The sequence below is a fragment of the Alexandromys fortis genome, unplaced genomic scaffold, assembly GCF_014885135.2.
Source record: "Alexandromys fortis isolate MF-2015 unplaced genomic scaffold, M_Fortis_MF-2015_v1.1 scaffold_16, whole genome shotgun sequence".
Classification (NCBI taxonomy): Eukaryota; Metazoa; Chordata; class Mammalia; order Rodentia; family Cricetidae; genus Alexandromys; species Alexandromys fortis.
Window position 1 is genome coordinate 6,738,712 of NW_026067893.1, and position 27,973 is coordinate 6,766,684.

The 27,973-nt window shown below is 36.5% G+C and overlaps 1 protein-coding gene across 4 annotated transcripts in view; it reads right to left on the reverse strand.

Moving 5' to 3' along the window:
• Positions 1-27,973, reverse strand: part of Shoc2 (SHOC2 leucine rich repeat scaffold protein) — a 75,549-nt gene that overhangs the window by 18,671 nt on the left and 28,905 nt on the right. For 3 of the 4 annotated variants that reach the window (XM_050147485.1, XM_050147501.1, XM_050147493.1), the window contains exons 2-3: positions 17,540-18,474; positions 3,664-3,801 (exon numbers count right to left, since the gene is read on the reverse strand). In XM_050147485.1, the coding sequence (XP_050003442.1) occupies positions 3,664-3,801; positions 17,540-18,242 (841 nt within the window). In that variant the 5' untranslated portion in view covers positions 18,243-18,474. Of the gene's footprint in view, positions 1-3,663; positions 3,802-17,539; positions 18,475-26,735; positions 26,887-27,973 lie in introns of those variants that run through there. The other variant, XM_050147503.1, reaches the window with a different exon arrangement.

A 27,973-nucleotide genomic window follows, 5' to 3' on the forward strand; every position in this document is an offset into this window, starting at 1 on the left:
TGTTTGTTTGGTCGGTTGGTTTTTGTTTTGTTCGAGGCAGGGTTTCTCTCTGGCTGTCCTGGAACTCGCTCTGGAAACCAGGCTGGCCTTGAACTCACAGAGAGATCCCCAAGCCCTGCGCCACCAGCCCCAACATAACCTTTGTCTCTATAACCACAATCTCTGACATTTCTCCAGAGTCTGGAGCAACAAAGACCTCTGTGAATTGGCCTGTGCTTCAGCCTTGACTGCAAGGTTTTGTTGCATCCTCCTCTCTTTATCTAAATTTCAAAAAGAAATTAAATGTTTATTCTACTTTAGACCCTTCTCCCCTGATTTTAGAATGGTTATCAGAAATCCCAGAATATTTTATGGAAAAGCAGGTTCATCCTCTGAACAAAATTAAGACTGTAATAAGACTTAATATTTTCCTTCTGTTCACAGAGAGCTCTTGAAGTAGAGGCAGTTTCTATGCGATCAAGTGTAGTTTAAATCAATCAGCAAGGTGAAGACTCTGACTTCAGTGCCATCAGCTGCTCTTCCCTGATTTCTTCTGCCTCTTCACCCAGCTCAGGAGCTGTAGTGGCCTTGGTGTTGCTCATGCAGGGACTAAATGGCAGTGATTATTGGCAAGAAGGAATGGCTTCACAAGAGCTGATGCTACAGAAAGCAGTGGAAACAACTTGGCTACTTAAGATGGGGTGGGGGTGGCTTTTGGAAGAATTGAGCAGCTGCTCCAGGACCAGCAACTCCACAGGGCAGAGAGGGTGGTTCTTGTTTGCTCATTGTAGTCACACTTTCAAAAATGGCAGCTCACAACCATCTGTAACTATGTTTGCTCTCCTGTCTTAGTTGCAATAGAGTAAACCAACATTTTTATGTTTTTCTATCATTTCACTCATGAAATAACCAACCTCTGTTTAGACCAGGTCTCATAAATTCCCTAGAAAGAAACTTTGGGGACTTGAGGAGACAGTTCAGTGGCTGATATACTTACTAAGAGGGATGGAGATCCAAGTTCAAACCCCTATGCTGTGAGACAGAGGCTTATCTGAATTTGCATCAAGCTCATGAAAATATAAAATTGTATTTTACTAGTCTCTTCACTGTACTACCTTCTCTTTTCAAAACTTTTCTCTTTTGTTGCATTTAATCTTAACTTATATTATTTCTATCTTTCTTTTATTGGTTCCAGTGTATTTCTTCGACTTTAACTTATAGGTCAGTATTTTGGTCTTTGTGTTTATTATATAGCATTTTCCAACTAATTTAATTTGGTAACACATCTTTTCATTTGTATGCACATGTGTATGTTAGGAGGAGAACATACTATTAGAAGCCAAAGGTCAATGTTCAGCATCTCTATTACTCTCCCCATCATTTTCTGAAAGTTCCTCAATGACCCTAAAGCTCACTAGCTGGCTAGATCAGCTGGCCAATGACGTCCTGGGATCCCCATTACTTGATCTCTCCAACACTGAGATTACAGGATTATGCCATCGTGTGCAGCTTTTTATGTGGGTATGATGTGGGAGTGTCATGTCAATCTGTTGATTTCATTGGCTGAGCAATAAAGAAACTGCTGGCCCTGATAGGTTAAAAGATAGGTGGGCAGAATAAACAGGATAGGATTCTGGGCAGAAGAGGAAGTGAGGTCAGACTCTGCTCTGCTCCCGAAGAGACACCATGCTCAGCTCTCCCTGGCAGATGCACGCAATGAAGCTCCTCAGACCCAGGATGGACATAGGCTAGAATCTTCCCGGTAAGCACACCTTGGGGTGCTTACAACATTGTTAGAAATGGGCTAGTCCAGGTGTGAGAATTAGCCTGTAAGGGCTAGAGTTCATGGGCAAAGCAGTTCTTTAAATGAATACAGTTTGTGTGTTGTTATTTCGGGCATGAGCTAGCCAAGCGGCCGGGGTGTTGGGGACGCAGCCCCGCCGCCGCTTCATATTTCAACATGGGTGCTCAGAATCTGAACTCAGATCCTCATGACTGTATAGCATTTTAGTCACTAGGTCCATCTCCCTAGTTCCTTGGTAGATGTTTCTAATAATTGTGTTTGTTTCTTTTTTGTATCAGCCTCAACATAATCATGTTCACAAATACAGAACATACTCCCTCCATGCTTTTTCATCTGAGATCACTTCTCTGTCCAACCTAGTCATTTCAATTACTTTAAAAACAAAGCAGAAAAAAAGTTGTTATGGTTTCTAATATCCTGAATCATACATCTGTTCTTTTTATATTTTAAGTTTAACAGCATACTCTATAACTTGTTACATGATGCAGACAATTTTGCCTTTCCAGTTTAAATAATAAATATTTAATTTGTTACTAGTGCAAATACTAATATGATAGGAAGGTCCATGGGCCAAGAACTAAAAAGGCATAAGTTAAATGGTAATTATAATATCTAAGTCTCAGCTTGCTTTTCTGTAATTAAATTATTGACTTATATTATTTAAGATAGCCTCTCCACTTGTGGGGAAACTAAGGTCAGGATGTAAAATAAATAAGTGAATGGATGGATGAATGGATAAATAGATGAATGAATGAATGAATGAATAAATAAATAAATAAAATCATTAAATAAAAGATACCTTCCACCTAAAGGTTGATAACTCCCTCCTATAATTTAAAAAAAAAAAACAAGCAAACAACATCAAAAGCCAAAACAGAACACATCCTCCACAACCAAAGACTTAACAAAACAGAGGTTAATATTAGCAGTCTAGAAACACACTCAGAACCCAGAAACAATTAGATACTGGAAAGGATTCTGCCCAAGAGCTTTCCCAAACAGAAGATACACCTGAAGGGTTCAGCTGCGTCTAAACCCTGCAGATGTAGAGCCCTCCGAGATGCTCCTTGAACTGAGTGAGCCAGAGGTGAGCTCGTCCTCTAGCAAGACACCAACAGACCTTGGTGTCAGCTAGGAGACCCTCATACACTGACCATGACATTATTAAAATGGTTCCTCTAGATACCTGACAGACGCAAACAAAATGATTACTGAGAAAGACAGACTCCAAACCTAAAGTGCTTTATTAAAAGCACCTCAGAAATAGTCATTCCGATTATATAAATCAAGTGCAGATGATATTTTTCTAAATAACAAGAGTTATTTAAAAAAACTTTTTTGGCTTTTATATATTTCTAGACATTTGAAAAAAAGAAGACTACACAAGTGTGAGAATATTATCATAGCTCAATTCAACTTTTTACAGTTTGGCAAAATCCTCAAAATACATTTTAAGCATCTTAAAAACATCTCTTACCAACTCAACATTACAAATGAACAACTATAAGTTATATCATTACGCTTTAAAAACTAGACAATAGTGCTTTTATTTTGCACTGCGGTACTTTAACAAAGAAGAGATCACATTGATATAAATAACAGTATGTGACATTCTGAAATAAACTAAACAGAAATCCCTCCATTTTGCTGTAAGTATACACTAACTCCATGTTTTATCTTCTTTATAATACCAAATGAATTCATTTCCTAAGATCTAAGTTTCCTTTATCAAGAAATAGAAAAGTGATTTAAAGTACTATTCTAAAACTTTTACTACTAGTTTGATAATTTTGAATTTGTATTACCGAAATGGATCAAAATAAGTCCTTTCCATAATCATGTAGCTATAGATATCAGTATCTTCCTTTCTCCCCTCATACCTATTGTATCTGGGAGGTCTAGTAGTTCATTGTGCTGCAAGTCAAGGTTGGTTATCTGTGTGCAGTTTCCAATCTCCTTTGGAAGGTGTTCAAGTTGATTGTGAGCTACATCCAGGGTAATGAGGTTACATAATTCACCTGTAAATTGATCAACATAATAATAAGCATTAAGGAATATATTAGGTAATACTGAAAGCAAGGGAGTACATTTATGATTCCTAAGTTCAACCTGTACTTCAAAACGGTAAATTATCTGCTGAAGACAGTCCTGTAGTGAAAGAAAATTTCAGCTCAACCAGACTCTCAAACAATTACTTCAGAAACTGACAGCTAATGAAATGGAAAGGATGCTTATAAACCAAGGCTTCATCCTTCTGTGCTGTGTTCTTGGTGCTGTCTTTTGGTCCTAGGGACTGAACCCCAGGCCTCACACATACTTAGCATGTACTCTGTCACTGAGCTACACACAAACCACCTTACCCTCTAATCCTGCCATATATTCCTTTGAAGTGGACATTTAGAGCACAAATGCTAATATATTCTAAGACTTTTCAAAAACTGACTGGTTTCAATAACCAAATTCAGCACATGATATTAGAGACACCTTCTTACCTAAATATATGTATGCTTTCAAAATGCATTTTCTGGTGCTATATAAATGACTAAACTGATATTTTAAACAAAAATTCCTTAACAATTTAATAGAAAATGAGGTACATTTCCCCTACCCATTCTGGGTTAGATAGAAGTACACTAACAATTCAAATTTCTTAGTATTAAACTGCACGTTAAGACCCTTTTGATGTGGGATTCCCATTGGAGAATAAAGAAACTGTCTTAGTTAGGCCCGTGATAGGATAGAGTAGAGCTAGGAAAAACTAAACTGAATGCTGGGAGAAGGAGGGCAGAGTCAGTGAGAAACCATAGAGCCACCACCAGAGACAGACAGGTTGGAACCTTGCCGGTAGGCCACGAGCCTCATGGTAAAATATAAAATAATAGAAGTAGGTTAATTTAATATGCAAGAGCTTGCTAGAAATATGCTATAGTGTTTGGTCTAGCAGGGATTTAATTAATACAGTTTCTGTGTGGTTATTTCGGGAGTCTGGGTGGCCGAGAAACCAACAAGTGGCCTCAAACAACACCTTTTTCTATTTATAATAGATTTGTTGATATGAACATGATGTGTTTGTTTGTCTGAGACAGGGTTTCTCTGTGTAGCTCTGGCTCTCCTGGGACTCACTCTTATAGAACAGGCTGATCTAGAACTCAGAAATTCACCTGCCTCTACCTCCTGAGTACTGAGATTAAAGGTATGAGGTTTGAAGATATTGAAAAAAGCAAAAACTATAAAACTCTGAAAAAAGAGTGGGAGAAAACATTTGCAAGTCATGGATTTGATAAGGAATACAGAAATATTTAGAATACATAAAGATCTCCTCAGTCCCAAAGAAGCCCATTTAAAACTTGACTCGGGGTGAGCAGTGTCACACCCTGTAATCTGGCAGTAGGGGACTAAGAAAGTTTGCAAGCTAAAAGACAGCCTTCTGCCTGTACTACACAGAACATGATTCAAAACATAAACTGTGAGGAGTTGTGCAGGGTTCCGAGGGGCAAATGCACAAAGGCTAGTACACAGGCAAAGGCAGTCGACATGTCTAAACCTCAGATGAGTGAAAGCAATACATCTTATCACTGTATCCATTAGGATGGCTATTACTGGAAAACAAAGTGTGGAGAGCAAGTACGAAAATTATAACTTTGAGTTCGGCTGATTAGAATAGAAACTGTCACAGTCTGTGGCAATCGGTAGATTAGCTCCTTAAAAAACTATGAATATAAAAAAAATACAGTTATCACAACAAAAATTTCACCTCTGGGAATTCTGAAATTATCTTAAAAAAAAAAACAGAATACTGAAAGCAGGGACTAATTAAAAAGTATAATCACTGTTACCTGTAGAACAGTGCTCATGGAAGCATCATTCTTCATAGCCAAAAGTAAGTATAACCTCAAATGTCCAGAAGTCAATGAATAAACAAAATGTTGTATATATAATATTTTGATTCTTTATAAAAGAATGGAATTCTGATCTTCTAATCCATGTTAAAACTGGATAACCTTGAAAAATATGCTAAGTGAAATAAACCAGACACAAAAGGGCAATAAATTAAATGATCCTATTTATATGAGGTACTATGTATAGACAGAAAGTATAGTAGTTACTAGGTTCTGAAGAAGATAGGGTGGAGCAGTTTAATGGCCATACAATGTTGTTCTCAGTATGAAAAAGTTCTGTAGTTGAATAATGATAGTTGGACAATATGAACATACTTACTATCACTAAACCGCTAAATAAATTCTATGTAACATCTACTTTCTAACCATAAAAATATATATATATGGTCAACCTAAAAAGCCCATGCTAAGATTTATTTTTACATTGGATAAAAGGAAGAATCTCAGAGCAGTCTTCACCTTGGGGGTTAGATAATAAAAATATGTGTATACATAAATAAATAAGAATACACATAATAAAATTAAGACAATAGACTAGTCAACATATGTAAATGTTGGCTGTTTAGAAAAAAAATATTGGTAACACATGCAAGACTTGAAATGATAAAAAAAAGAGAGAGAGAAAGAAGACACATACTACAAATATCAGCAGTGAAACAAGTGAGTACATTCTACATTCTTCCTTTTCATTTTCAGGTTTTGAGACAAGTCTTGCTCAGTAGCCCAGGCTGGCACTGAACTTGTGATTCTAGAACTTCAAAGTGGTAGAATTATAAGAATGTTCCTCCATATCCAGCCCATTTCTTAGGAGTTTTTTTTTTTTAATTGGTGTTGTTATTACTGTTTTGGATAGAGGGACAAGTTCTCACTATGTACCACTAGCTAGCCCAGAGCTCACTTTGTAGATCAGGTTAGTCTCAACTTATGACAGTCCTCCTGACCTTGCCTCCCACATGCTGGGATTACAGTCTGGCCTTCCATCTTTAAAATAATAATAAGTACTTTAAGCAACTTTATAATTGTGAATCATAAATTCAAAATCTTTGGCTATACAAACAATTCCTTTAAAAAAAAATGATACACAAACACCAAAACTCAAATAAGAACTCCTAATGATACTCTAACCATTACATAAATTTTATATACAGCTGTAAAGTTTTTCCCTCCAAAAACTGTGGCACAAATGGTTTCTCTGGAGACTCATACCAAGTGCTAGACAAGAATTAACTAACACTCATGTAGTCTCTCACAAAATGCTGTAAAGAGGGAAATATTTCTAAACTCATTTTATTAGGCTAGCATTACCCAGTCAAAGGCGGTACAAAAAGAAAACCCACAGACCAATGGCTAATTCCCTCTTTATATAATATGACACTTTATATATTGTAGAGACTCAGAGACTTAACGTAAGAATTTATCAATTCCAAATATACATTCTGGTTCTATGCTTGAAAAATTAACCAACTGTAATTCAATGCATAAACAGTCCTAAGGAAGAAAAATTATCTGATGACTGATATAAATATTTGATAAAATTAAAAGTGTTTTTAATGTTAAAAAATCCTAATAAGGAACAGAGCGAAATTTATAATGAATTTTTAACTCTGATTTTCATTCTGAAACGTTAAAAACTTGAAGTCAACACTTCTGTCCTCACAATACTAATGAAAAGGCTGTGGATTGACAACTTCTGTTATGGTCATCAGAGACTTGAGGACAAAGTGCAAATTCCTGAGCTAACAACTACAGAGAAATGTAAATTCAGAAGTAAGAGCTGAAGTTTAAGAAAACAGTTCAAAGGTAACTGCTGCTCCAAATTGTGGGATGCAGGAGAGGTAACTGAGAGACTGCAAGAAAGGAGTCCCTCCTAGAAGTGGCCCTCTCTCTGATGTTTTCACAAAGGAAAATTATTTCACCTAGGCATATAAAGCAACATAAAATCTAAGACAATCTCCACACACAATCTATTGGACTAAATCTGCACTAACATCTGTACTGCTTGTTTTGGTATACTGGGCAGACTTCAGAGAATCATTTTAATAAAGACCATGTGATTATCTCAGTGTTTCCTTTATATGCCTGTATTAACATAGAAAATTGTGAGGACTATATTATAGAATGCCAATGTTTATTGTGACAGTAGGATCTCTCTCTCTCAACATATTCTGTCATTTGTTGCAGTAATGAAATTCTCATTCTGTCAATACATACTAGCTCTAATACATGAAAGAAATAAGATTGAGTAATAGCAGTACTACAGGCAGAAGTACAACTTAGCTATATGATTTCTATACCTCTCTGTTTATTAACACTTTGGTAAAATAGACAGTCAATATTAGTTCATTTGACTTTATTAGATATTAGAAAACTGAGGTTTCTTTGTACAAGAGAATGTATGTAATCAAAAATATTACTCCTGAATGTACAGAATTATTATGTATGAACTTTTTTTGTAATAACTGAAAGATTCTGAGCAGCCCCTGCTTTAAGGAAATATAATAATTCAACTATGATAAATGAACTTTACTTTTCTAACATGGTAGGAAGTATTAGGATCCCAGTCCCTGAAATGTAGTTCCTGTGCATTCTAGTTAATCTGTTATATAGCATACTTTAAGTAACTTCTGTATATTATACATATATGAAATAGTTTTAGTGAACAGCTATCTTCTACTTTAAATTTATGTAAATATTATGTCAATGTTTTTAGAGGAAGAATAAAAAAAATGTCTTGAAAGAGAAAGAAAAACATCAATCTAAATACAAAAGAAAAAATAAGAATTACATTAGATTTTTCTTCAGAAACCATGCAAAGCCAAGAGTGGAGTGAAATAAATACAGGCAAGGCAGGGGGAATCACTAACCTAGAAGATCTATTAAGAGTAGAACTGCCCTTCAAAAGTAAGGAAGAAACAGGTTAATGGGACTAACAAAAACTGAGGGTGCCTGTACCTGCTAGAACAGATGTACAAAAAATAAATTCAGAAAAAGGATAGTAATACATTCAGAAACTTAACATAAAGAAAAGAACACAGCTAAAATCTTAATTTTCTTACTCATAATTGATTTAATAGTAACAGTTTAGTTAGTCAATGCATTAACAGCAGTAAAATCATGAGAAATGGCAATATTTTAAGGCAGGACACAAAAGTATTTGTAACAAGGCATCTAACAGCATAGTACTCACTGGAAGCAGACTAGTATTAATCTACATGTACTAAAATTCAACAGCAAACAAGCAATACCTCTTCAATAAGGAAAAGCATAGAGAGAGAGTCTGGCCCAGTGATACACCTGCAATCCCAGCACTTTAAGCACACACGGGCAGACAAAATGAAAAATGTTGAAACCTAAGGCTAACATTAATCAAGAGAAAATGGAATCAGCTGGAGTAATTTCAGACAAAGCATACTTCAAAACAAAGAAAATTATCAAAGCTATAGAAAAATATTACACAATACTAAATGAATGGGTTTATTCGCAATAATCACAATATCTACTCTAACATCTGGTGAGTGGTCATCAATCTAAAGCATCATTTTCTCCCTTCTCAGCTACTACCAGTCTTCCCAGATCCCCTGAACAAACAGCACAGATATAAGCAGCAACTACCAGCAGCTGGAAAACCCTCCTATTCTCCCCACTCCTTCCCTCCTGATCCTTCCCCCTGGGGACAATAGCAATATACACTTCCATTCTTTTCCATGTCGTTTATAGTGCTTAGTGCAAAGCATCGTTTGAAAGAAAAATTAATGTTGGATCCTAATACACTTTACATCAGAATAAAACTTTTTGGTATTTCATCCTCCACTCCCCTTTTAACACAAGGTCTCTTTATGTAGTTCACATAGGCCTCAAATTCTCCACCCCTGCCTGCCTCAGTCTCCTAAACATTGGGATTATAGGCCTGAACCAGCACTCTCGGCTTATCATCATCTTTTCTAGCAGTAAATGCCTAAAGCTGTTTCATCTCTAATTAAACTTCCACAGATATAAAGAAAGGTGCACAACAAACCTAAAAGGGATCAGCAACTAAATACAACAAGTCAGATGAGATCAAGGAATATGGCTAACTTTGGAGGCACTCCTCACACTCAGTCAGCACTATGACATTTTAGACTTTCTTTGCTGTAAAAGGCTCTCCTGTACATAAAAACAGAGTCCCTGCCCTTTCCCAACAGCCATCTCCCCAGTGAGTCCTAACAATGGGATGACACACAGGATGAGCAGACTGGCTTTCACTTACACCCAGTTTCCTTGTTTGTTTCTGTACCGTTACAGTTCATTCTGTCACTGAGCAGCACCCACTCTGGATGAACAGTTTACCCATGCAATTAATGAAGGACATTTCAGTTGCTTCCTATTTTTAGCAAAGATAAAGGTGTTACTAAGACATTCATGTGTAAGTTCTTATGTGAACATAAATTTTAACCCATTTTTATATATCTAGAAGCAGGCATGGCTAAATTGTGGTGACATCATTTAACTTTGTAAGACAAGGACAACTGTCTTCTAAAGTGGTTGAACCATTTTACATTCCTATTAGTAAAGGATAAGAATCCTCATTTGAATTAGAGATTATGAGTGGTTTAGATTTTAGACATTGTGATATGTGTAGAGATTATATTTTAAAAGAGAATTTCATAAGCTAATAATAAGGCCATTTTATGGGGGTCAGGGAAACCTATTGGTGTGACAGTGTTTCTTCTCAAAATGTTAAATATCTATTGTGGCAATTTATGATCTACACACAAAAGAAAAACTGTTAAAAGTATAACATTGTAAACAAAAAGTGCACAGCAGAACACACATATAAACACAAAAGGATTAAATGTTGGTATTTTCATACTATCTGTTAAGCAGGAATGCAAATACACATGCTCTAACTTTATACAACATAGAAAAATAATGCCACACAAAAAAGCATAGATATATTATGACTTACAATCCTATACAATCAAGTAAAATTAATGTATTTTTGTACAAGTCCAAGGTAATGACAGTGGCAGGCATCAATGGTTGGTACTGGTGTTTTCTTTAACTGACGTGCTAATTACATGGTTCGCACACACTAGCACTGTATGTTAATGGCAGGTGCAACCTTCTGTAAATATTCTTCAGTAAAAGATAAATAAAAGCATGGCATCAATTCTTTGAACACTTAATCTAAATCATGACCGGAAAACTACAACAGGGTCTGGTTTTTAAAAGTTGCACAAATGAATACCCTACAACATACTTTAGTGAGAAAGTATTTTATTCTACAGAACTTCTCTAAAGTATAAAATAATTGTGTTTCAGGCTCCTCAAAAAAAAAAAATCTCCTTTCACACATACTTAGTTTTTGAATTGGACAGAGGTCTGAGGGGTTTATATGCTGCAAATTTTGGGACTGTTCTTTGTGATTTTTCTCCTTCATGCTACCAAAGTTACTCTCAATCTTGTCCTCTGTCTTCTTAGAACTTAAGGCATGGGAGGACCAAATAAATCAGGTACCTATTAAATATAAAACTAAGGACTATGAACCATTTTGACCAGATAATGGAATATAAATTAAGGATTGTAAACTGACAATCAGAAAATTGTTCCAAAAGTCTATTTTCTCATAGAGGAAACCTAAGGGTCTACAGTAAGTCACTCCAACTAGACAGAAACCAACACAGTACTATAAGAGATACTGGGAGAAGTATAAGAGTATCAGGAACCAAAAGACTTAACCCCTAAAAGCAGAAAACATTAACAAGAAGATTTCTTATATTACAGCCATTATGGTTTATTTACTTCTAATAATCACTGCAATACTTAAATTACTTAATATTTACTTAATTCATATACCGATTAAGTACTTATCCCTGTCTTTGAGTGGACTGAACCAAGCAAGATGCAAAATATATTTAAAATGATGAGATGTGACATCAGTGATTACATTTCAAAAGACTGTGACCACTGTGCTATACTCTACTGATTTCTCAAAGGTCGAGTCACTTGATGAAGCAAAGTCCCCTTCCCAGTTGATCCTGACAACGACACCTTGAACCTAAGTGGGCCTTCAGATATATCTATCCAATGCTCCAATGCCTTGGCTAACCTGACTGAGAAACCTTTGGAAAAACAATTGTGAATTAGAAGTCAAGACAGTGATGAACCAAAAAAAAAAAACCCTGAAATAAGAAATTGTTGTTTTAAGATCTATGCTTTGATACTCAAGAGGTAATGAATAAAGGAATTACATGAAATTCATTTTTATTATGGCATTATTCATAAATCTGCCTGTGGAACGTAATCTCATCAAAGCCAGAGTCTAAGAAGACAGAGGACAAGATTGAGAGTAACTTTGGTAGCATGAAGGAGAAAAATCACAAAGAACAGTCCCAAAATTTGCAGCATATAAACCCCTCAGACCTCTGTCCACTTCAAAAACTAAGTATGTGTGAAAAGAAATTTTTTGAGGAGCCTGAAAAGGAAACAAAAGTTGAAAACAAAAACAGCAGATCAAACTTCTTACAGTTAACTACGGAACCATTTTAGAACTTCAGCCCTGCCAAGCCAGAAGGATTAGAAGACAGAGTATCAAAGAGCTGTATACCAGAGGAGTTTAAAAAAAAAAAAAAATGGGAGGAGACAGCTCTCAGCCAGTCTCATTCTGAGGATTCAGGAGGCAGTATCACCATTTTGGACTAAGGTAGAGGTAAGAGCCAGTAGCTGGATGTTTCGCTTTTTTTACCTTCAGGTTGAGCCCCAATATCTGTCTCTGAGTTTCTATTAGACATGGTACAGAAAAACACAAAAGAACTGAAATGACTCCAAAGCAACTGAACTGTATGTCAAAATCCATCTAATATTAGTTCAAGGAATACAACAAAATCTAGACCCAACAATGCTATAACAATGCTCTGGCATCCAATTAAAATGCAATCAAGCATCCAGATATAGAAAATATGATCTCTGATGAAGAAACAAAAGCAAGAGATAACAGAACCGTACAACAAGAATTCTGAAAAGACTACTAAAAATGAGCTCCACAAAAAGAAGATATGGAACAAAAATAACATCCAAATGTAATGTACAGACATAAAAAAGAAAAACAGGTTTAAAATAAAAATTGAATCAAATTGGATCAACCAACCAGTAGACTTAGAGAGATAGCAATCTGATCCTCCCTCCCCAAGGTTTACTGACTTACTTCATAGGCTCCTCCAAGCACCCTGTGACTGGGTAACATGCTCTCAGGGTGTGACTGTAATCTCTCTTCCACACTTCAGAAACTGACAACCTTAGTATATTTCTCTGGCTCAAATACTGTTTCTACTTCTCTTATTGTCTCTTTTAACCATGATGGCAGCTTCTATCCTCCAGGTATTTACTGTTTTAGTGAAAGACCTGACAATCTGGGAGCAGTTCACTTCCTGGTCTCTAAGATTCCTTACTGATTCCTCTCCAATTAATATGGGCTACTTAGTAGTACCTATAGCCCCTTTATTAAAAGGAATGACTTAGTAACACCTATGGCCTCTCTTTATCGATTTTCTTTTTCCTGTAAAGTTATTTACTGGCATCTATTTAAAATATATATGTATAAGATTTTTAATTAATAATGCCTGGATCCGTAAAAGCAATTCTATTGCTCCTAGTAAAACTGAAGAAATTTAAAATATTTTTAAGGATTAAGGCTTACTATTTAAGGAAATACTGAAAATTAATACCAGAATGTTAAAGAATACTAAAAAAATTCTAAATGTATTAGCATATTAAACTGAGATATAAAATAGCAAAATAGTTTTTTAAAAAGTAAATACTGGGCTCCAGCAAATTCAATTCAAGTAGTATATACTGAAGGCCCAAGATTTAGAATCTAAAAAATTCAAAGAAAAATTACACATCAGAAACAGTTAAAGTATACTAAGTTCATTCAATGTGTTTTAAAAAGTCACTGATTCTGTTTATTTTGTATTATGTATGAACAAGTTATATATTATTTGTTCAATATATAAATAAACAAATTATTACATATTGGCTACATACCACTTGACTTGGATAAACTATACCAAAGAGCTATAAATTGAGTTTGTTTTCGATAAATGTTATGTGAAGCAGGTAAAAAAAAATATTACTGACTTTACTTTCTTCCCACATATCCTTGTGAAGGTTATTTTGTTTGTTTCAGGTAAGGGGGGCCACAAGACAACGTTGTGCAACCTTTCTCGTCAGGTGCCACACCCGGGGTCTGTGAGAAGGGTTTCTCGGGGACCTGAGGCTCACTTGTCAGGTTAGGCTGCTGCTCACTGGACTTAGGCATCTGCATATCTTTGCATCCTCAGCATTGAAACCATAAGCCAGGGCCATCATGTTCTCTTTATGTGAGTACAAAGGCATCTCCCTGCCTTTGAGAGTTGCTTATAAATCAAGAAATGATCATGGTCTTCAAAAGGCATACTCTTTAACAATTAAATTATCCCACTAGCAAAATAGTCCTTTTGACAATCAACATATGAAATTGTATACTATATAAATATGTAACATTTAATTACTGTAATACAGAAAAATACTTTCATAAACATTCTAACCTATCTGTTTTAATAAAAAATACTTTTGAAATTGTAATTTAATAAATTACTTTAAAAAAAATTGTAAACCAAACATGCTCAGGAGAGAAAAGAAATCATAAGACAAAGATGGTGTTTATCTCTAGCTTCAAAATAAAACTGTAAAACTTCACTGTCCAGAGCATCCTGAACTAACCGCTAACTCTGACTTTCACTTTTACCTACCTCCGGTTAGAGACTGTTCAAAACCATGTCTTTAACTGGTAGCTCAAAGGAACCAATGAGAAAAGTTAGGGGAGAAGTTATTTCCTATTTCTCTCTGGAGACAGAAATTCTTGACTGCTTTTTGAACAATAAAGAGCCCATTTCAAAATTAAAAATGAGAAGAGTAGTAGGTACAAAAGAAACTCAAAACAAAAGGCTAACTGTGGTGCCTATTAGCACACCAAGGTGAATGCTCACCTTTGCTGCAGTGCCTCAGCTCCATTCCACTCTTCTCACCTCGCCCTACATTAAACAGCTCCAGTTCATATGCTTCCCCTCCCCTAGCTTTTCATTCCTATAGGACATTCTGCTTTGGCTTGGTTTGAGACAGGGTCCACTATGTGGCCCACGGTAGCCTCAACCTCCAATGGGCAATGCCTCCTAACTGCTGAGCTTACAGATGTGCAGCACCATGCCCAGAAAAATGTATTTCTTCAGTTCCAGGTATTGGATGGCAATGCTACGGAAGCAAATCTGAAGAAAGAAAACCTGTGAATTAATTGAACTTCGGGGACCATGTATAACACAAATACCAAACAATGAGAATACAAATGAAGAATGCTTTCTATTTCTAGAGAAAAATCAGCATTTCATTTTCCAGCAGCCTTAACATCTGTGGACAAACTGACTGAAGCTAATACTAAAGTCACTCAGCAACCACTTTCCTATAGAAGACATGGGATGAAACATTTTCACCCACTGACTTTTTTGAAACTATTTTAATAACTCAGGAGTGAGTCACACCATGTATGCACATTACTTTAAAATATCTATATTGGATTTTCTAAATATATTTAAAGAAAAAATAAATTTTCTTTATTATTATAGTATTTTAGTTTCATGAATATACCCTTTGAATGCTGACTGCTCATATCCTCATGTCTTTACCAACCTGTCCATCCTCCCCTTTCCTTCAAATCTCTCTCATGCAGCCTTGTCTATTTCCTTTTTTTCTATTTTTCTTTTCTTTTCTTTTCTTTTTTTTTTTTTTTTTTTTTTTTTTTTTTTTTGGTGACCCACAAAGATTAACCAGACCATCTGTGTGACCACGGGTTTGGAGTTGTCCACTGGAGCCTGGTGTACATAGCAGAGAATACAAAACTAAAGACAATGATTCCTTCTTTCCCAGGATCTGCGAGAGCCTGGTGAACCTCACCTGCTTCCTTGACTAATTGACAGTACTGGCCTTGTCTGGACCCAGTAGGAAAATTGTAGTTGATGTGAGTTACAACAGCTGTATCCAATATAGGGAATGGCTTTTCATAGCCCTTCCCCCATCTTCTGGTTCTTAGAGACTTCCTGTCCCCAATTCTGTGATGTTCACTGAGTTTTAAGACAGGTAATAAGAGTGATCTGTTAAGAATTGGGTACTGGGTACACGTAAGTGCTTTATTTTCTACATCTTGGGCAATCAAGAGACTCTGTAGGCTCCTGTGGTGTTATCAACAGGAATGGCCCCCAAAAGCCCATAGACTTAAATGCTTGGTCACCAGGGAGTGCCACTATTTGAAAGAATCAGGAGGTGCGGCTTTGTTGGAGGAAATGTGTCATTGGGGCTAGGCTTTTGAGGTTTCAGAAACCCATATGAAGCCCAGAGTCTCTCTCTTCCTACTGCCTTAGGATCCAGAAGCAGAACTTTGAGCTACCATGTCTGCTTGCATGGCATCATTCTTCCTGCCATAGGGTAAAGAACTAATCCTCTGAAACTTTAAGCAAGCCCCAATTAAAGAGATCTTGTGGTCATAGTGTCTGTCTCTGCACAGCAAGAGAACACTAAGACAGTGCCAATGTTCACTGTAAGAAGATACTTCTCTGACTAGGGCTGGAAGTTGGTTAAGAAAAACTTAATTTTTAAGTGTGTAGAGTCAAATATAATAAAACATGTCTGAATTTTAACTAATATTTTTAAAGTTAAACAAGGAACACTGTATCCCTGAGAGCCACAGAATCTAAAAGTCAGGACGTTTCCTGTATCATCTACTATAAGGTAATTCTTCAGTCAACAAAATATTGAACTCATCTTTGGTTCTTCATAAGCAAACAGGCTGCCTATAGCAAAATGAAAAACTTCTCTTGAGTTTCCTAAAACCATTTATTTTGATATTTTAAAAATCTTATCAAACAGGCTCAAAGACATTATCTTCATAAATTAGTCAAAAACTGCTAATGAATTAATATATTCCAAATGGTTCAGAAATTTATTCCATAACTAAAAAGATGTTCTAAAAGTTATTTGAAAAGGATTGTGAGTTGATTTCTTTTTACACATTTATGTTCCTTTTTCCTCCTACACCATCTTGTAAAGATTTTCCTTTGTCTCAGTATAATTTACTACATACGACTAAAATGAAATCTATCAAACTGCCAGCAGAAATGCATGTATTATATAGGTCTCTTTTCTGCCTTTCTGTATTAGATTTTGTTTGTATGTTGTTGTTGTTTCTGAGACTCACTTATGCTGCCCAGGATGGGACCCAAACCTTGGGCTTCAGTAATCATCCAGGACTGGGCTTCCTGGATGCTGCATGCCACTGTGCCCAGCTGCTGCATGTTATTTTTAATGAACACGTAAGCACTTTCAAACATGGGGGAAAACACTAATTTCCTACAGCAGTGTTCTTTCACGAAACTGTAATATGACAACTGTCTGTGGTAATCTGGTGGAAAGTGGTATGAATTTGAATATACATTTTTCAGACAAAGTTACAATAGGAAAGTGAGACAATATAGCTGATAGAAAATACAACTATAAAGATACTTAAAAATTGGGTGTTATGATAGCAACTTAAAAATTAAGCCAGGCTCTTTTAAATTCACTTTTCTTCAATGAAAAAGCAGATTCAGCTGTCTAAAGTCTAATTATATTTGTTTTGTAACTCACTTAAGTCAATAAAATAATCTCAAGTTGTATCTACTAATATGTAATAAACTGTAAATAAAGATATATAAATAAGATGCTTTCAGACATTTGAAAATTTTCTAATATGGAAAGCATTGAACACAATTACTTAGCTAATAAATACTACAAATAACCACCCAGACCCTCTCACCAATTTCAGCGGGAAGCTGTTTGATTTTGTTCTCCCGGATGCTGAGCGTGCTGAGCTTCGGCAGGTTTCTGATGTCCTTTTCCACAGTAGTAATACGATTAAAGCGAAGGTACAGAGTAGTCAGAGAGTCTAGCCTATATACCACTGAAGGAATTTCTCTCAGTTTATTATGCCGTAAATCAAGCATCCGCAGCTTCTTCAAGTTATCAAGAGAGTCAGGCAAACTAGTGAGTGAATTCTCACTGAGAGCCAGTGTCATGAGATTTACTAGACACCCCACCTCCGCTGGGAGGGACTGCAATTTGTTACTGTATAAATAAAGTTCTGTTAGTTGAGTCAACTCTTTAATTGATGGTGGCAGTATATGTATAGACCGCTTGGATAAGTCCAAGCGCATTGAGTTCTCTTCCCGGCATTTGTTAAGCTCCTTAATTACCTCAGCATTGCTGGATTTCTTTCTAGTCCCAGGTGCTGGATTTGGCCTTTTGATAGTATTGTCAACTGAAAAAGCCACCCCTGGTTGGGCAGCACTGGAATCCTTCTTTCCATCTTTGGCATCTTTCCCTTTGGTTTTAGGTTCTTTTTCTTTGCTTTCTTTCCCAAAACCTCCAGAGGCTTTTGCCTCTTTTTCTCTTTCCTTGGCAGATGGCACTTTGGGATCTTTCTCTTTAGAGTCTTTTTCTTTGCCTAAACTACTACTCATGTTGACTCAAGCCTAAACAAAACACTACATGAACTCCTTTTATTTGCCAGCAATCCAAATCAAAGATGAAGAGACAAAGATCCTATACAGTCAAAAGAGCGTTGGCATGAAGTGATCGGCTTGGAGTTGCATCCATCTGTTACATGTTGACTCTAAAAGCACTATGCCCATTTCTGATAACTCATTCCAACTGGTAAAATGGTGCTGATCAGTCAGTGATTCATTAAAATTCCTGAAAAACAACAAAGACAGCAGCAAATTACCTTAGGTTATAATTTACATTATGCAAAGTCTCTCTAAGTAATCACTGTGGGATTTGCCAGTTTCCTTATATCTTATATATTATTCAAGTCCGTCTATCAGGAAACATCCCCTGCAGACTACAAAAGCCAGAAGAACACATAAGACCTCCCTCCACAGAACTTACGTATATTAAATGACTAAGTATTTTAAAGTCCTTGGAACAGTGCTTATAAAAAGAAAGTACTTAATTATTAGCTATTGTGATCTGGCCTACTTTTAAGCTCTCAAAACTTTGTATCAAGCCAGGTAGTGATAGTGCGCACCTTTAATCCCAGCACTAGGGAGGCAGAGGCAGGTGGATCTTTTTGAGTTCGAAGCCAGCCTGGTCTACAAGAGCTAGTTCCAGAACAGCCACCAAAGCTACAGAGAAATTGTCTCAAAAAAAAAAAAAAATTAAAAAAAAAAAAACAACTTTGTATCATAGTTAACTTGGATTCATTTTTTTTACCTTTTCCTATGAGGCTGTATAGGTATAAATTGTTATCCCCAACTAAACAGACACAGAAACACAGAAATACCTTTTAGCTTTTTAATCTCTTTGGAGTGATGACAGGTCAAGAATTCAAATCAGGTAGTACATATCCATAGTCTGTATTTAACAAATACACTGACTCTGCTTTACCTACACTACTAATCAAATGGCTTTAGATAACAGGAAAGACCTCAAAGCTGACACAGACTAAGGAGCAGTAAAGAACAAGGACAAAATGAATGAAGTGAGATTTGTAAGGGGAAAAGAGGAGAAAGTTCAGGTGAAAGAGTCCTAATAAGTATACTGGTTGATTCTGATACATGGAGATATGAGGACAACCTTTGGAAAACAGTGACTAAAAGTAATCTCCATTGCTATTTATATTTTAGGAACTAAAAATGAAAGACTTATGGCACCGAGAATCTTTTAGATATAAAAGGAGCTGGGGAGATGGCTCAGTGTGTTAAGTGCCTGTTAAACAATCATACACACGTGAGTTTAATCCCCAGCAACCACGTCAAAGACAAGCATGATGGTGTATACTTGTAATCCCAGTGCTGGACAAGGAACCTCTAAGACTTGATAGTCTGCCAGCATAATCTCATTGGTCAGCCCTAACTCCAGTGAGACCCTGTCTCCAAAACCAAGGTTGATTTGTAGCTGCTTAGGAACAACTGACCTTTGTCATGTACAAACACACACAGTTTTGTAGTTTAAAATAAATCTTATTTTGTGACTAATTCTTATCATTGGTAATATTGTTAGTACTATTAAAACTTAAATTACAGCATCTTTATCTGATTAAGAGACTTTTACTAAAAGTTCATCAAGTAGAAGTAGACAAATAGAGAATATTTTTTAAAAATTTTCTTTTAGGGTGGATTACAGTTTGGTGGTACAGCACTTGTCTAGTACAAAAGACAGTCCTAAGGTAAATCTCATGCAGGGTGAGGGATGGGGGTGGGGCCCTGGGTGGTGTCGGAGGTATAAATGGGATATAGGCTTCAATTTATGGTTTAGGCAACCAAAGCACAAGTGCCAACTACTGGTTCAGATAGCCTATTAATGTCAGATTAGTGACATAAAATATATCATTTTAGGAAAAAAAACCAACATCAATGCATTCTTTAATTTACAAGGCTAGAGTGGCAAAGTAGAATATTATGGAATGTAGAGAAATAGGGAAGTTCTACCCAGAATAAAGAACAGGCTTGGTTTGTACAGGGCAGTGAAAAGATAAAAGTTGTGCTGCAGCCATATGCATAGATTGGGTGAAGCAAATGACCTCAATATAAAATTGGAGAATATGGGAATATACTGACAAATTTGGTGCTGCAATTAAATATATATCATCGTTTGCTAGCACATCTGTAAAAGCCTAACTCCCATTAGCTCATACCACTTTAAAACATGAAGAACACTAACTAAAACTGTGTAATAGTGAATAACTAGAAATATAAACAGCCAGGAAAAAGTTCCCTTAAAGATATCAAGGAAAAGACAGGCAAAAACTGAAAGATATCAGTAAATCCCTTAAAGAAAACCAAGAAAGCCAAGAGGGGGGAAAAAAAAAACAATCAAACAGGTGAAAGACTTTAAACTGAAATACAATTAAAAAAATAGAGGGAATTTAGAAATGGAAAATCTGGGCAAATGAATAGGAACTACAGATGCAAGTAACCAACAGGATACAAGAGGTGGAAGACAGAATCTCAGGCATCGAAGTTAAGAATGTAGGAAATAGATGCATCGGTCAAAGAAAACGTTAAATCCAACAAAGTCTTAACACAAAACATGCAGGAAATCTGAGACACTGTGAAAAGATCAAACCTAAAAATAAAAGGAATAAAAGGAAAATACCAGCTCTAAGGCACAGAAAACATATTCAACAAAATCATAGCAGAAAATTTTCCCAACCTAAAGAAAGACATGCCAATAAACGTACAAGAAGCTCACAGAACATGAAAGGGACTGGACAAAAAAAAAATTACCTCGCCATATAATAATCAAAACATAAAACATACAGAATAAAGAATATTCAGAGCTGCAAAGGAAAAAGACAAAGTAACAAATAAAGGCAGATCCATCAGAATAACACTCGACTTCTCAATGAAGACTCTGAAAGCCAGAAGGTCCTAGACAGACATTATACAGGGAGTGTAGGCAGAGGCTGCTTGTTCATTACCAGCCTCCCAGACCCAAAATAATCCCACAGAAACTATATTAATTAAAACACTGCTTGGCCTATAAACTCAGGCTTCTTATTAACTAACTCTTACATCTTAATTTAACCCATTCCTATCATTTTATATTTTACCATGAAGCTCACGGTTTAACAGTAAAGGTTCCAGGGTGACAGTCTCCTTCGGCAGCTATATGGCATCTTCCTGACTCTGCCTACTTTCTCTCTGAATCTCTGTTCGGATTTCCCGCCTGGTTTTACTCTACTAAGCCATTGGCTGAAACAGTTTCTTTAATAACCAATGGTAACAAAACATATTCGTAGCATACAGAGGGGAATCCCACATCAAAGCAGGACCCTAAGAGGGACGCATGAACCACCCTGGGAAGGGAAAATAGATGAGGATGAGATCTCCTGGGTAAACTGGGGGGGGGGGGCAAAGGGGAAGGGATGAGAGAACCGGATGGATGAGTTGGGGGAGGAACAGAGAGGGAGAGCAAGGTAAGATACCTTGATATAGGGAGTCTTTATGGTGTTAGGGAGAAAACTAGTGCTAGGAAAATTCCCAAGAATTCACAAGGAGGATGACACCAGCTAAGACTCCTAGCAATAGTTGAGAGGTGCCTATACTGGCCTTCTCCTGTAAGCAGATTGGTGACTACCCTAATTGTCATCACTGAGCCTCCATCCAGTAACTGATGGAATCAGATATAGAGGCCCACAGCCAAGCACTGGGTAGAGCTCCAGGAGTCCAGTTGAAGAGAGGGAGGAGGGATTAAATGAGCAAGGAGATGGGTCAAGATCATGATGGTAAAATCCAAATAGATAGCTGATCCAAGCTCATGGGACCTCACAAACTCTGGACCGACATCTGGGAAGCCCACATGGGACCAAACTAGGCCCTCTGCATGTGTGTGACAGTTGTGTGGCTTGGTCTGCTTGTGGAGCCCCTGGCAGTGAGACCATCCCTAGTGCATGAGCTAGCTTTTTGGCTATGGTGGGATACCATGCTCAGCCTAGATTTGGGGGGAGGGGACAGGGAAGGGACAGCCCTGCCTCAACTTGATGTGCCAGGCTTAGTTACTTCTCATGGGAGGCCTTACCCTTTCTGGAGAATTGGAGGAGGTTGGTATGTGGTTGGTACATAAAATGAATAAAAAATTTTAAATAAAAAAGAATAAAATATTTCGGGAAAAGAAAAATGCTCCAACAAATAACTATACATACACTCTTGAAAGCAAATATTTAAAAAGTTTCAGAATGAAAGATACAAGGAAATAATCAGAAAAGGTCACAATTACAAACTTAATAAGTGAAAACTACAAAACTCACTGAACTGGTCAATTCAAGAAAGCTTAATAAAATCACAAAGATTCCTAAAACCCAACACTACAAAGAAGCTCAGGGTCTGTATAAAAACAAAACAGCTAGTGCTAGGTTCTCACAGACCAAAGGCAGAGAAAAGGAATATAGGGCTAAAATTCATATTTGAAATTTGAAAGAAAATAAACCTACTGAGAGAAAATACTGAGCAAACTCTGCCAAATCAAATTCAAATTCAAAGAAATCTATGCATAAACATGAAAATCAGATTTACCAGCCAGTGCAAACCTTACAGTAAAACAATGACTTGAATAGCAGTGAACTTTTTCATCAGAATTGACATTGACCAAAATTAAGTTGAAAAAACTTTCAAGTGTTACAAGACAGACCTGTAAACCAGGATAGCACGCTCAGTAGAAACAGCCTCCAGAAATGTAAATAAAATGAAAACACACCCAGATGAAGCAAACTGAAGAGAATTATAGACTACAACTTAGATCATAAAAAAGGAAAGAAACAGGTAGGCTACCCACAAACCTCTTCCACACTGTTCCCCCAGACTGAATTCTCAGGGTGGACCCAAACAGAACACCAGCTGTAACCTCCTCCAACCCCTCCACACTTCTTGTGGATCACACAAACCATCCACCCTCTGGCCTCCCCTCCCAGCCTTATAGCTGTATCCTGGCCCCCAACTTGAGCCAATACCCCTGCTCAACCACAGGCCACACCTGCCTGAAGCAGGCTGCTTGCTGATCGATTATCCCAAATCCAATCCTTAGGGTCACCTCTAGTGCTGCAACAGGCCATTTCCCCCTGGCCTCCCCTTTTCCCAGCCTCCAACACTAGCAAGCATTCCTTGTGAGCACACCAGCAGAACAGGCCAGTAAAACAGGCAACCCACAGTAAACACACTCTGAAAATCCAGAGAGAAAACAGAAACCAAGGAATAAAACGCCCACCCAACAAAGACAAACCCAGAAATCAGTACCTCCTAGACCTATAAATCCCCCAAAACCCAGACACCCAGGTGCCAGCATAAGAACACAACAACAGTCAGGGTAATATGTCTCCTCCAGAGCCTAGCTAGCCTAACATAGAAGGCCCTGAATATCCCAACAGAGCTGAAGCACCAGAAAAAGACCTTAAAACCTAGAGGTCCTAAAAAAGAAAACAAATCCCTTAAAGAAAGCCAAGAAAAAACAAAGAATTGAAAGAAAAGAATAAAACTGTTCGTGACCTGAAAATGGAAATAGAAGCAATAAACAAAACACAAATTGAGGTCTTCTGGAAATAATAACTGTAGGAATGAGAAGAGGCAAGTTTCACCAACAGAATACGAGAGATGGAAGACAGACTCTCAGGCACTAAAGATACAATAGAAGAAATGGATAAATCAGTCAAAGACAAGGTTAAATCTAAATATTCCTAACACAAAACATCCAGGAAATTGGGGACCCCATGAGCAGACAAAAACTACCAATAATAGGGATAGAAGGAGAATTCCAGCTCAAAGGCCAAAAATATTTCAACAAAATCATAGGAGAAAATTTTTTCAATCAAAAGAAGGACATGCCAAAGAGATTGGACCAGAAAGAATGTCCCCTCCTCACATAATCATCAAAACACTATACGTATAGAACAAAGCAAGAATATGAAAAACTGCAAAGGAAAAAGACCAGGTAAAATATAAAGGCAGACCTTTTAGAATTACACCTAACATCTCAATGGAGACTCTAAAAGCCAGAAGAACTTGGACAGATGTGCTACAGACTCTAAGAGATCACAGGTACCAACCAAGATACTATTCCCAGTAAAACGTTCAAGCATCATAGAAGAAGAAAATAAGATATTAATCAATAACTATCTTCAAATCCGGCCCTTCAGATGGTACTAGGAGAAAAAAATCCAAACTAAGGTTAACTATACCCACGAGAACACAGGAAACAAGCTCACGCCAGCAAAACTAAAAAGAGGATGCCCATGCACACACACAGGACAACAACACAACAACAAAAGAACAGGCATTAGCAATCATTGGTCACTGCTATCTCTCAATATCAATGGTCTCAATTCCACAATAAAAAGACACAGATTAATAGAATGGGTACAAAAACAGGATTCATCTTTCTGCTGTATACCAGAAACATCAAGAATAGACATAACCCAAACAGTGTCCATGGTTTGTACAAATCCGTCTACCTGAGTAGCCCCAGGATCCCACACAACTCAGGTTCTTAGAGTTCTAACTTGTTCTAAAGCTGTGTACATGCTCGACACTGTGCCTTAGCATAGGGAGCTCCCCTTTCCTGGAGAAACCTGGACACACTTTTTCTTCCTCCAAACTTCCTAAAATGTTGCTCCTGCTTCTCTGTGGCCTGCCAGCTTGGAAAGCGGAGCTTGTCGTTTCGCCTAGTGCATTCCAGTTACATTAGAATGTACTTCAGTGCTTTGCCCTGTCAAATACTGTTATTGTTTAGTGAGTCTGCTAGTTGTAGATCAAATGTTTGTAACTATAGGAACAGCATTGTGTGTCTGTGTGTTCTGTGTGCGTGTGAAGGTGTGTGTGTGTGTGTATGTGTGTGTGTTACTCAGCCTGTTGAAGCAATCATTTATCCAACTTCCATCATTCCACAATCAAATATGGGAATTTTTAACTTATGTTTTATAATTGCCTCTTTCCATCAGATTTATGTTTTTAATTTAACAACAACAAAAAAACACTACACAGTGCTGGCATTTAGATTTTGGCAATGATAGACATCAAGTTATAATTAGATAAAGAATATGTAATCTAAATTCAATATAATAATTCAACATTCTCTCTCAAATGGAAATGTTGAATGGAAAATAATCTGTAAATAAACAGAATAATTGTCCCCCCCCCAAAAAAAAAGAATAGACATAACCTCAGGGTAAAAAATTGGGAGGAGATAGTCCAAGCAAATGGAACTAAGGAGCAATCTAGTATAGTCCTGTTAATTTCTAACAAAAAAGATTTCAAACCAAAAATAATCAAAAGAGATGGGGAAGAAATTACACACATATCAAAAGAAAATTTCAAGATGACATTTCAATTCTTATTAACATCGGTGCCTCAAACACACTGACACTCACTTTTATAAAAGAAACACTGATACAGACTAAATCACTTATTAATCATCACACACTGATAGTGGGGGACTTCAATACCCACCTGTCAACAATGGAAAGGTTATCTAAATAGAAATGCAGGAGCTATTAAATGTTATAAACCAAATGAACCTAACAGATTTTACAGAACATTCCACTCAAACACAAAAGAATATACCTTCTTGTCAGTAATGTAAGCTGAGACTACATGTTCATTTCCCAGCCACCCAGATCCGAATAATCACACAGAAACTATTATCAGCACCATTTGGCCAATAGCTTAGTTGTATTCCTAGCTAGCTCTTACATTTTAAATTAACCTATTTCTACTCATGTGTATATCACCACGAAGTTGTGGCCTACAGTAAGGTTCCGGCATATTCCTCCTTTGGCAGCTACATGGCATCTCTCTGACTCTGCCTTCTTTCTCCCATTTTGTTTAATTTTCCTGCCTGGCTCTATTCTGCCCTGCCATAGGTCAAAGCAGCTTTTTTATTAACCAATAGTAATAAAACATAGTCACAGCATAGAGAGGGGAATCTCGCATCATCTCCCCTTTTCTACCTAAATAAAAAAGAAGGTTTTAACTTAAACATAGCAAAATTACATTTAAAAAAAAAAACAGGTATCAAGAATTACAGTTCTAATATTTAGTCTATTTGTATCTGGCAAAATTAAAGAAAATATTCTAATATCTACTTTGTCTTTGTAAGTCTAAAGTTTCACATCTAATTTATCTTTTAACTAAGGAAAAATATAACTATCTAGTCTTCAATTCCATCAAAGGCCCCAGAAGAATATAATATTACCTAAGTAAACAGGAAGTGCACTGTAAGCAATTTCCAAACACTAAAAATGACAGAAACATCTCGATGCCTGGATAGTCACCCAAAGTCCTTCTGTAACATTGGGGCATCCATCATCAGCCTACAGGCCCATAGTATCTGGCAGACTTTTCCATAGCAGGAAATCTGAAAAGTCTTTCATCTATATTGGCAGTTTGTCAATCACTTTCTTCTGTGTCCTGCAGAATGTCTGGTAGACTCTTTCATGAAGCAGGAACTCTGAAGGACCATCTCACCTTCTTTTGATAAGTTCAGCATTTTTCTTGTCCAGTTCATACAGCATAACATCAAGCAGTCTAGGCAAGAGCAGTTTCTTGCCCAAATGGCTAGCCTTGTCACACTGAAGGCAAATTCCATAACAGGTTTCTTCAATGCCCATCAACCTCTCTGAAGTAATGGAAACTGCCAGAAGCAATCTCACTGTTGAGAAAAGTCTAAGTTCTTAAAACATTTTAAATGCCATATTCTGGAGGTCTTTGAAAGGTTTGAAGACCACCTATCCATCTGAAATATATCTCTGTACACCTAGAAAACCTAACTAACATGAATACAAGTTTGACTATTACAGATAACTATCTATTAATCCATAATTTTTAATTATACATTACATTTGAAAATGAGTTGTATAAACATAATACCTTAAACAAGAGTAGAAATATACATATAGCAGAATTGACCTTAAATTTGTATCAATAAACCAATCTCTATATCATATCCCACTTTAAATGAAAACAAATATTTATAAATAAGCATTCTGGGAATTTGGGCATTGTTTTCTCTAAGCTGTTTCCTGCTGTTTGCTAGGCAAAGTATTTTAAGGTTCACAGAGACCTCAGGGGAGAAGGGGGATTTGTTCCATTAAACTCATTAGCCAGGGGAAAAAAAAATCCACTGTGGAAACAAAAGCCAAACCTCTTTTCCAAAGTAATATATCCTTAGACTCAAATATTGAAGTCAAGAGACCTTTAAAATATACATGTTAGTTTAGCTTAGAAGTTCCCAGAGTCAAATATCTCTTTGCAGTCAAAATTTCAAAGAAAACACAATATACATATCCAGATTCTATGTATTTTCCATCTTCGTGGCTTTTTTATTACTCTATTACTTTTAATATTTATTTTATCTTTACTCCTTTAATCTATTACTATATTCTTTTATATTACTTTTACTGTCTCTTTAAAAACTTTGTTTTAGGGAGGGGAGCAAAGAAAAATATATAGCTCAATAAAAACAAACAAAAAATACTGTATTATTTAAAACTTTTTCTTTCTATAACTGCCTATACCCATAATAAAACAGAAGCAGTTATTAAAAGTATCCCAGAATAATTTTCTTGATAAGCAACACTTACCAACCAAGTTAATCAAGATAAAACAAGCAATTTAAATAGACCTATAACCCTTAATAAAATAGAAGCAGTTATTAAAAGTATCCCAACAAGAAAATGGGGCCAGATGGTTTCAGTAAAGAATTC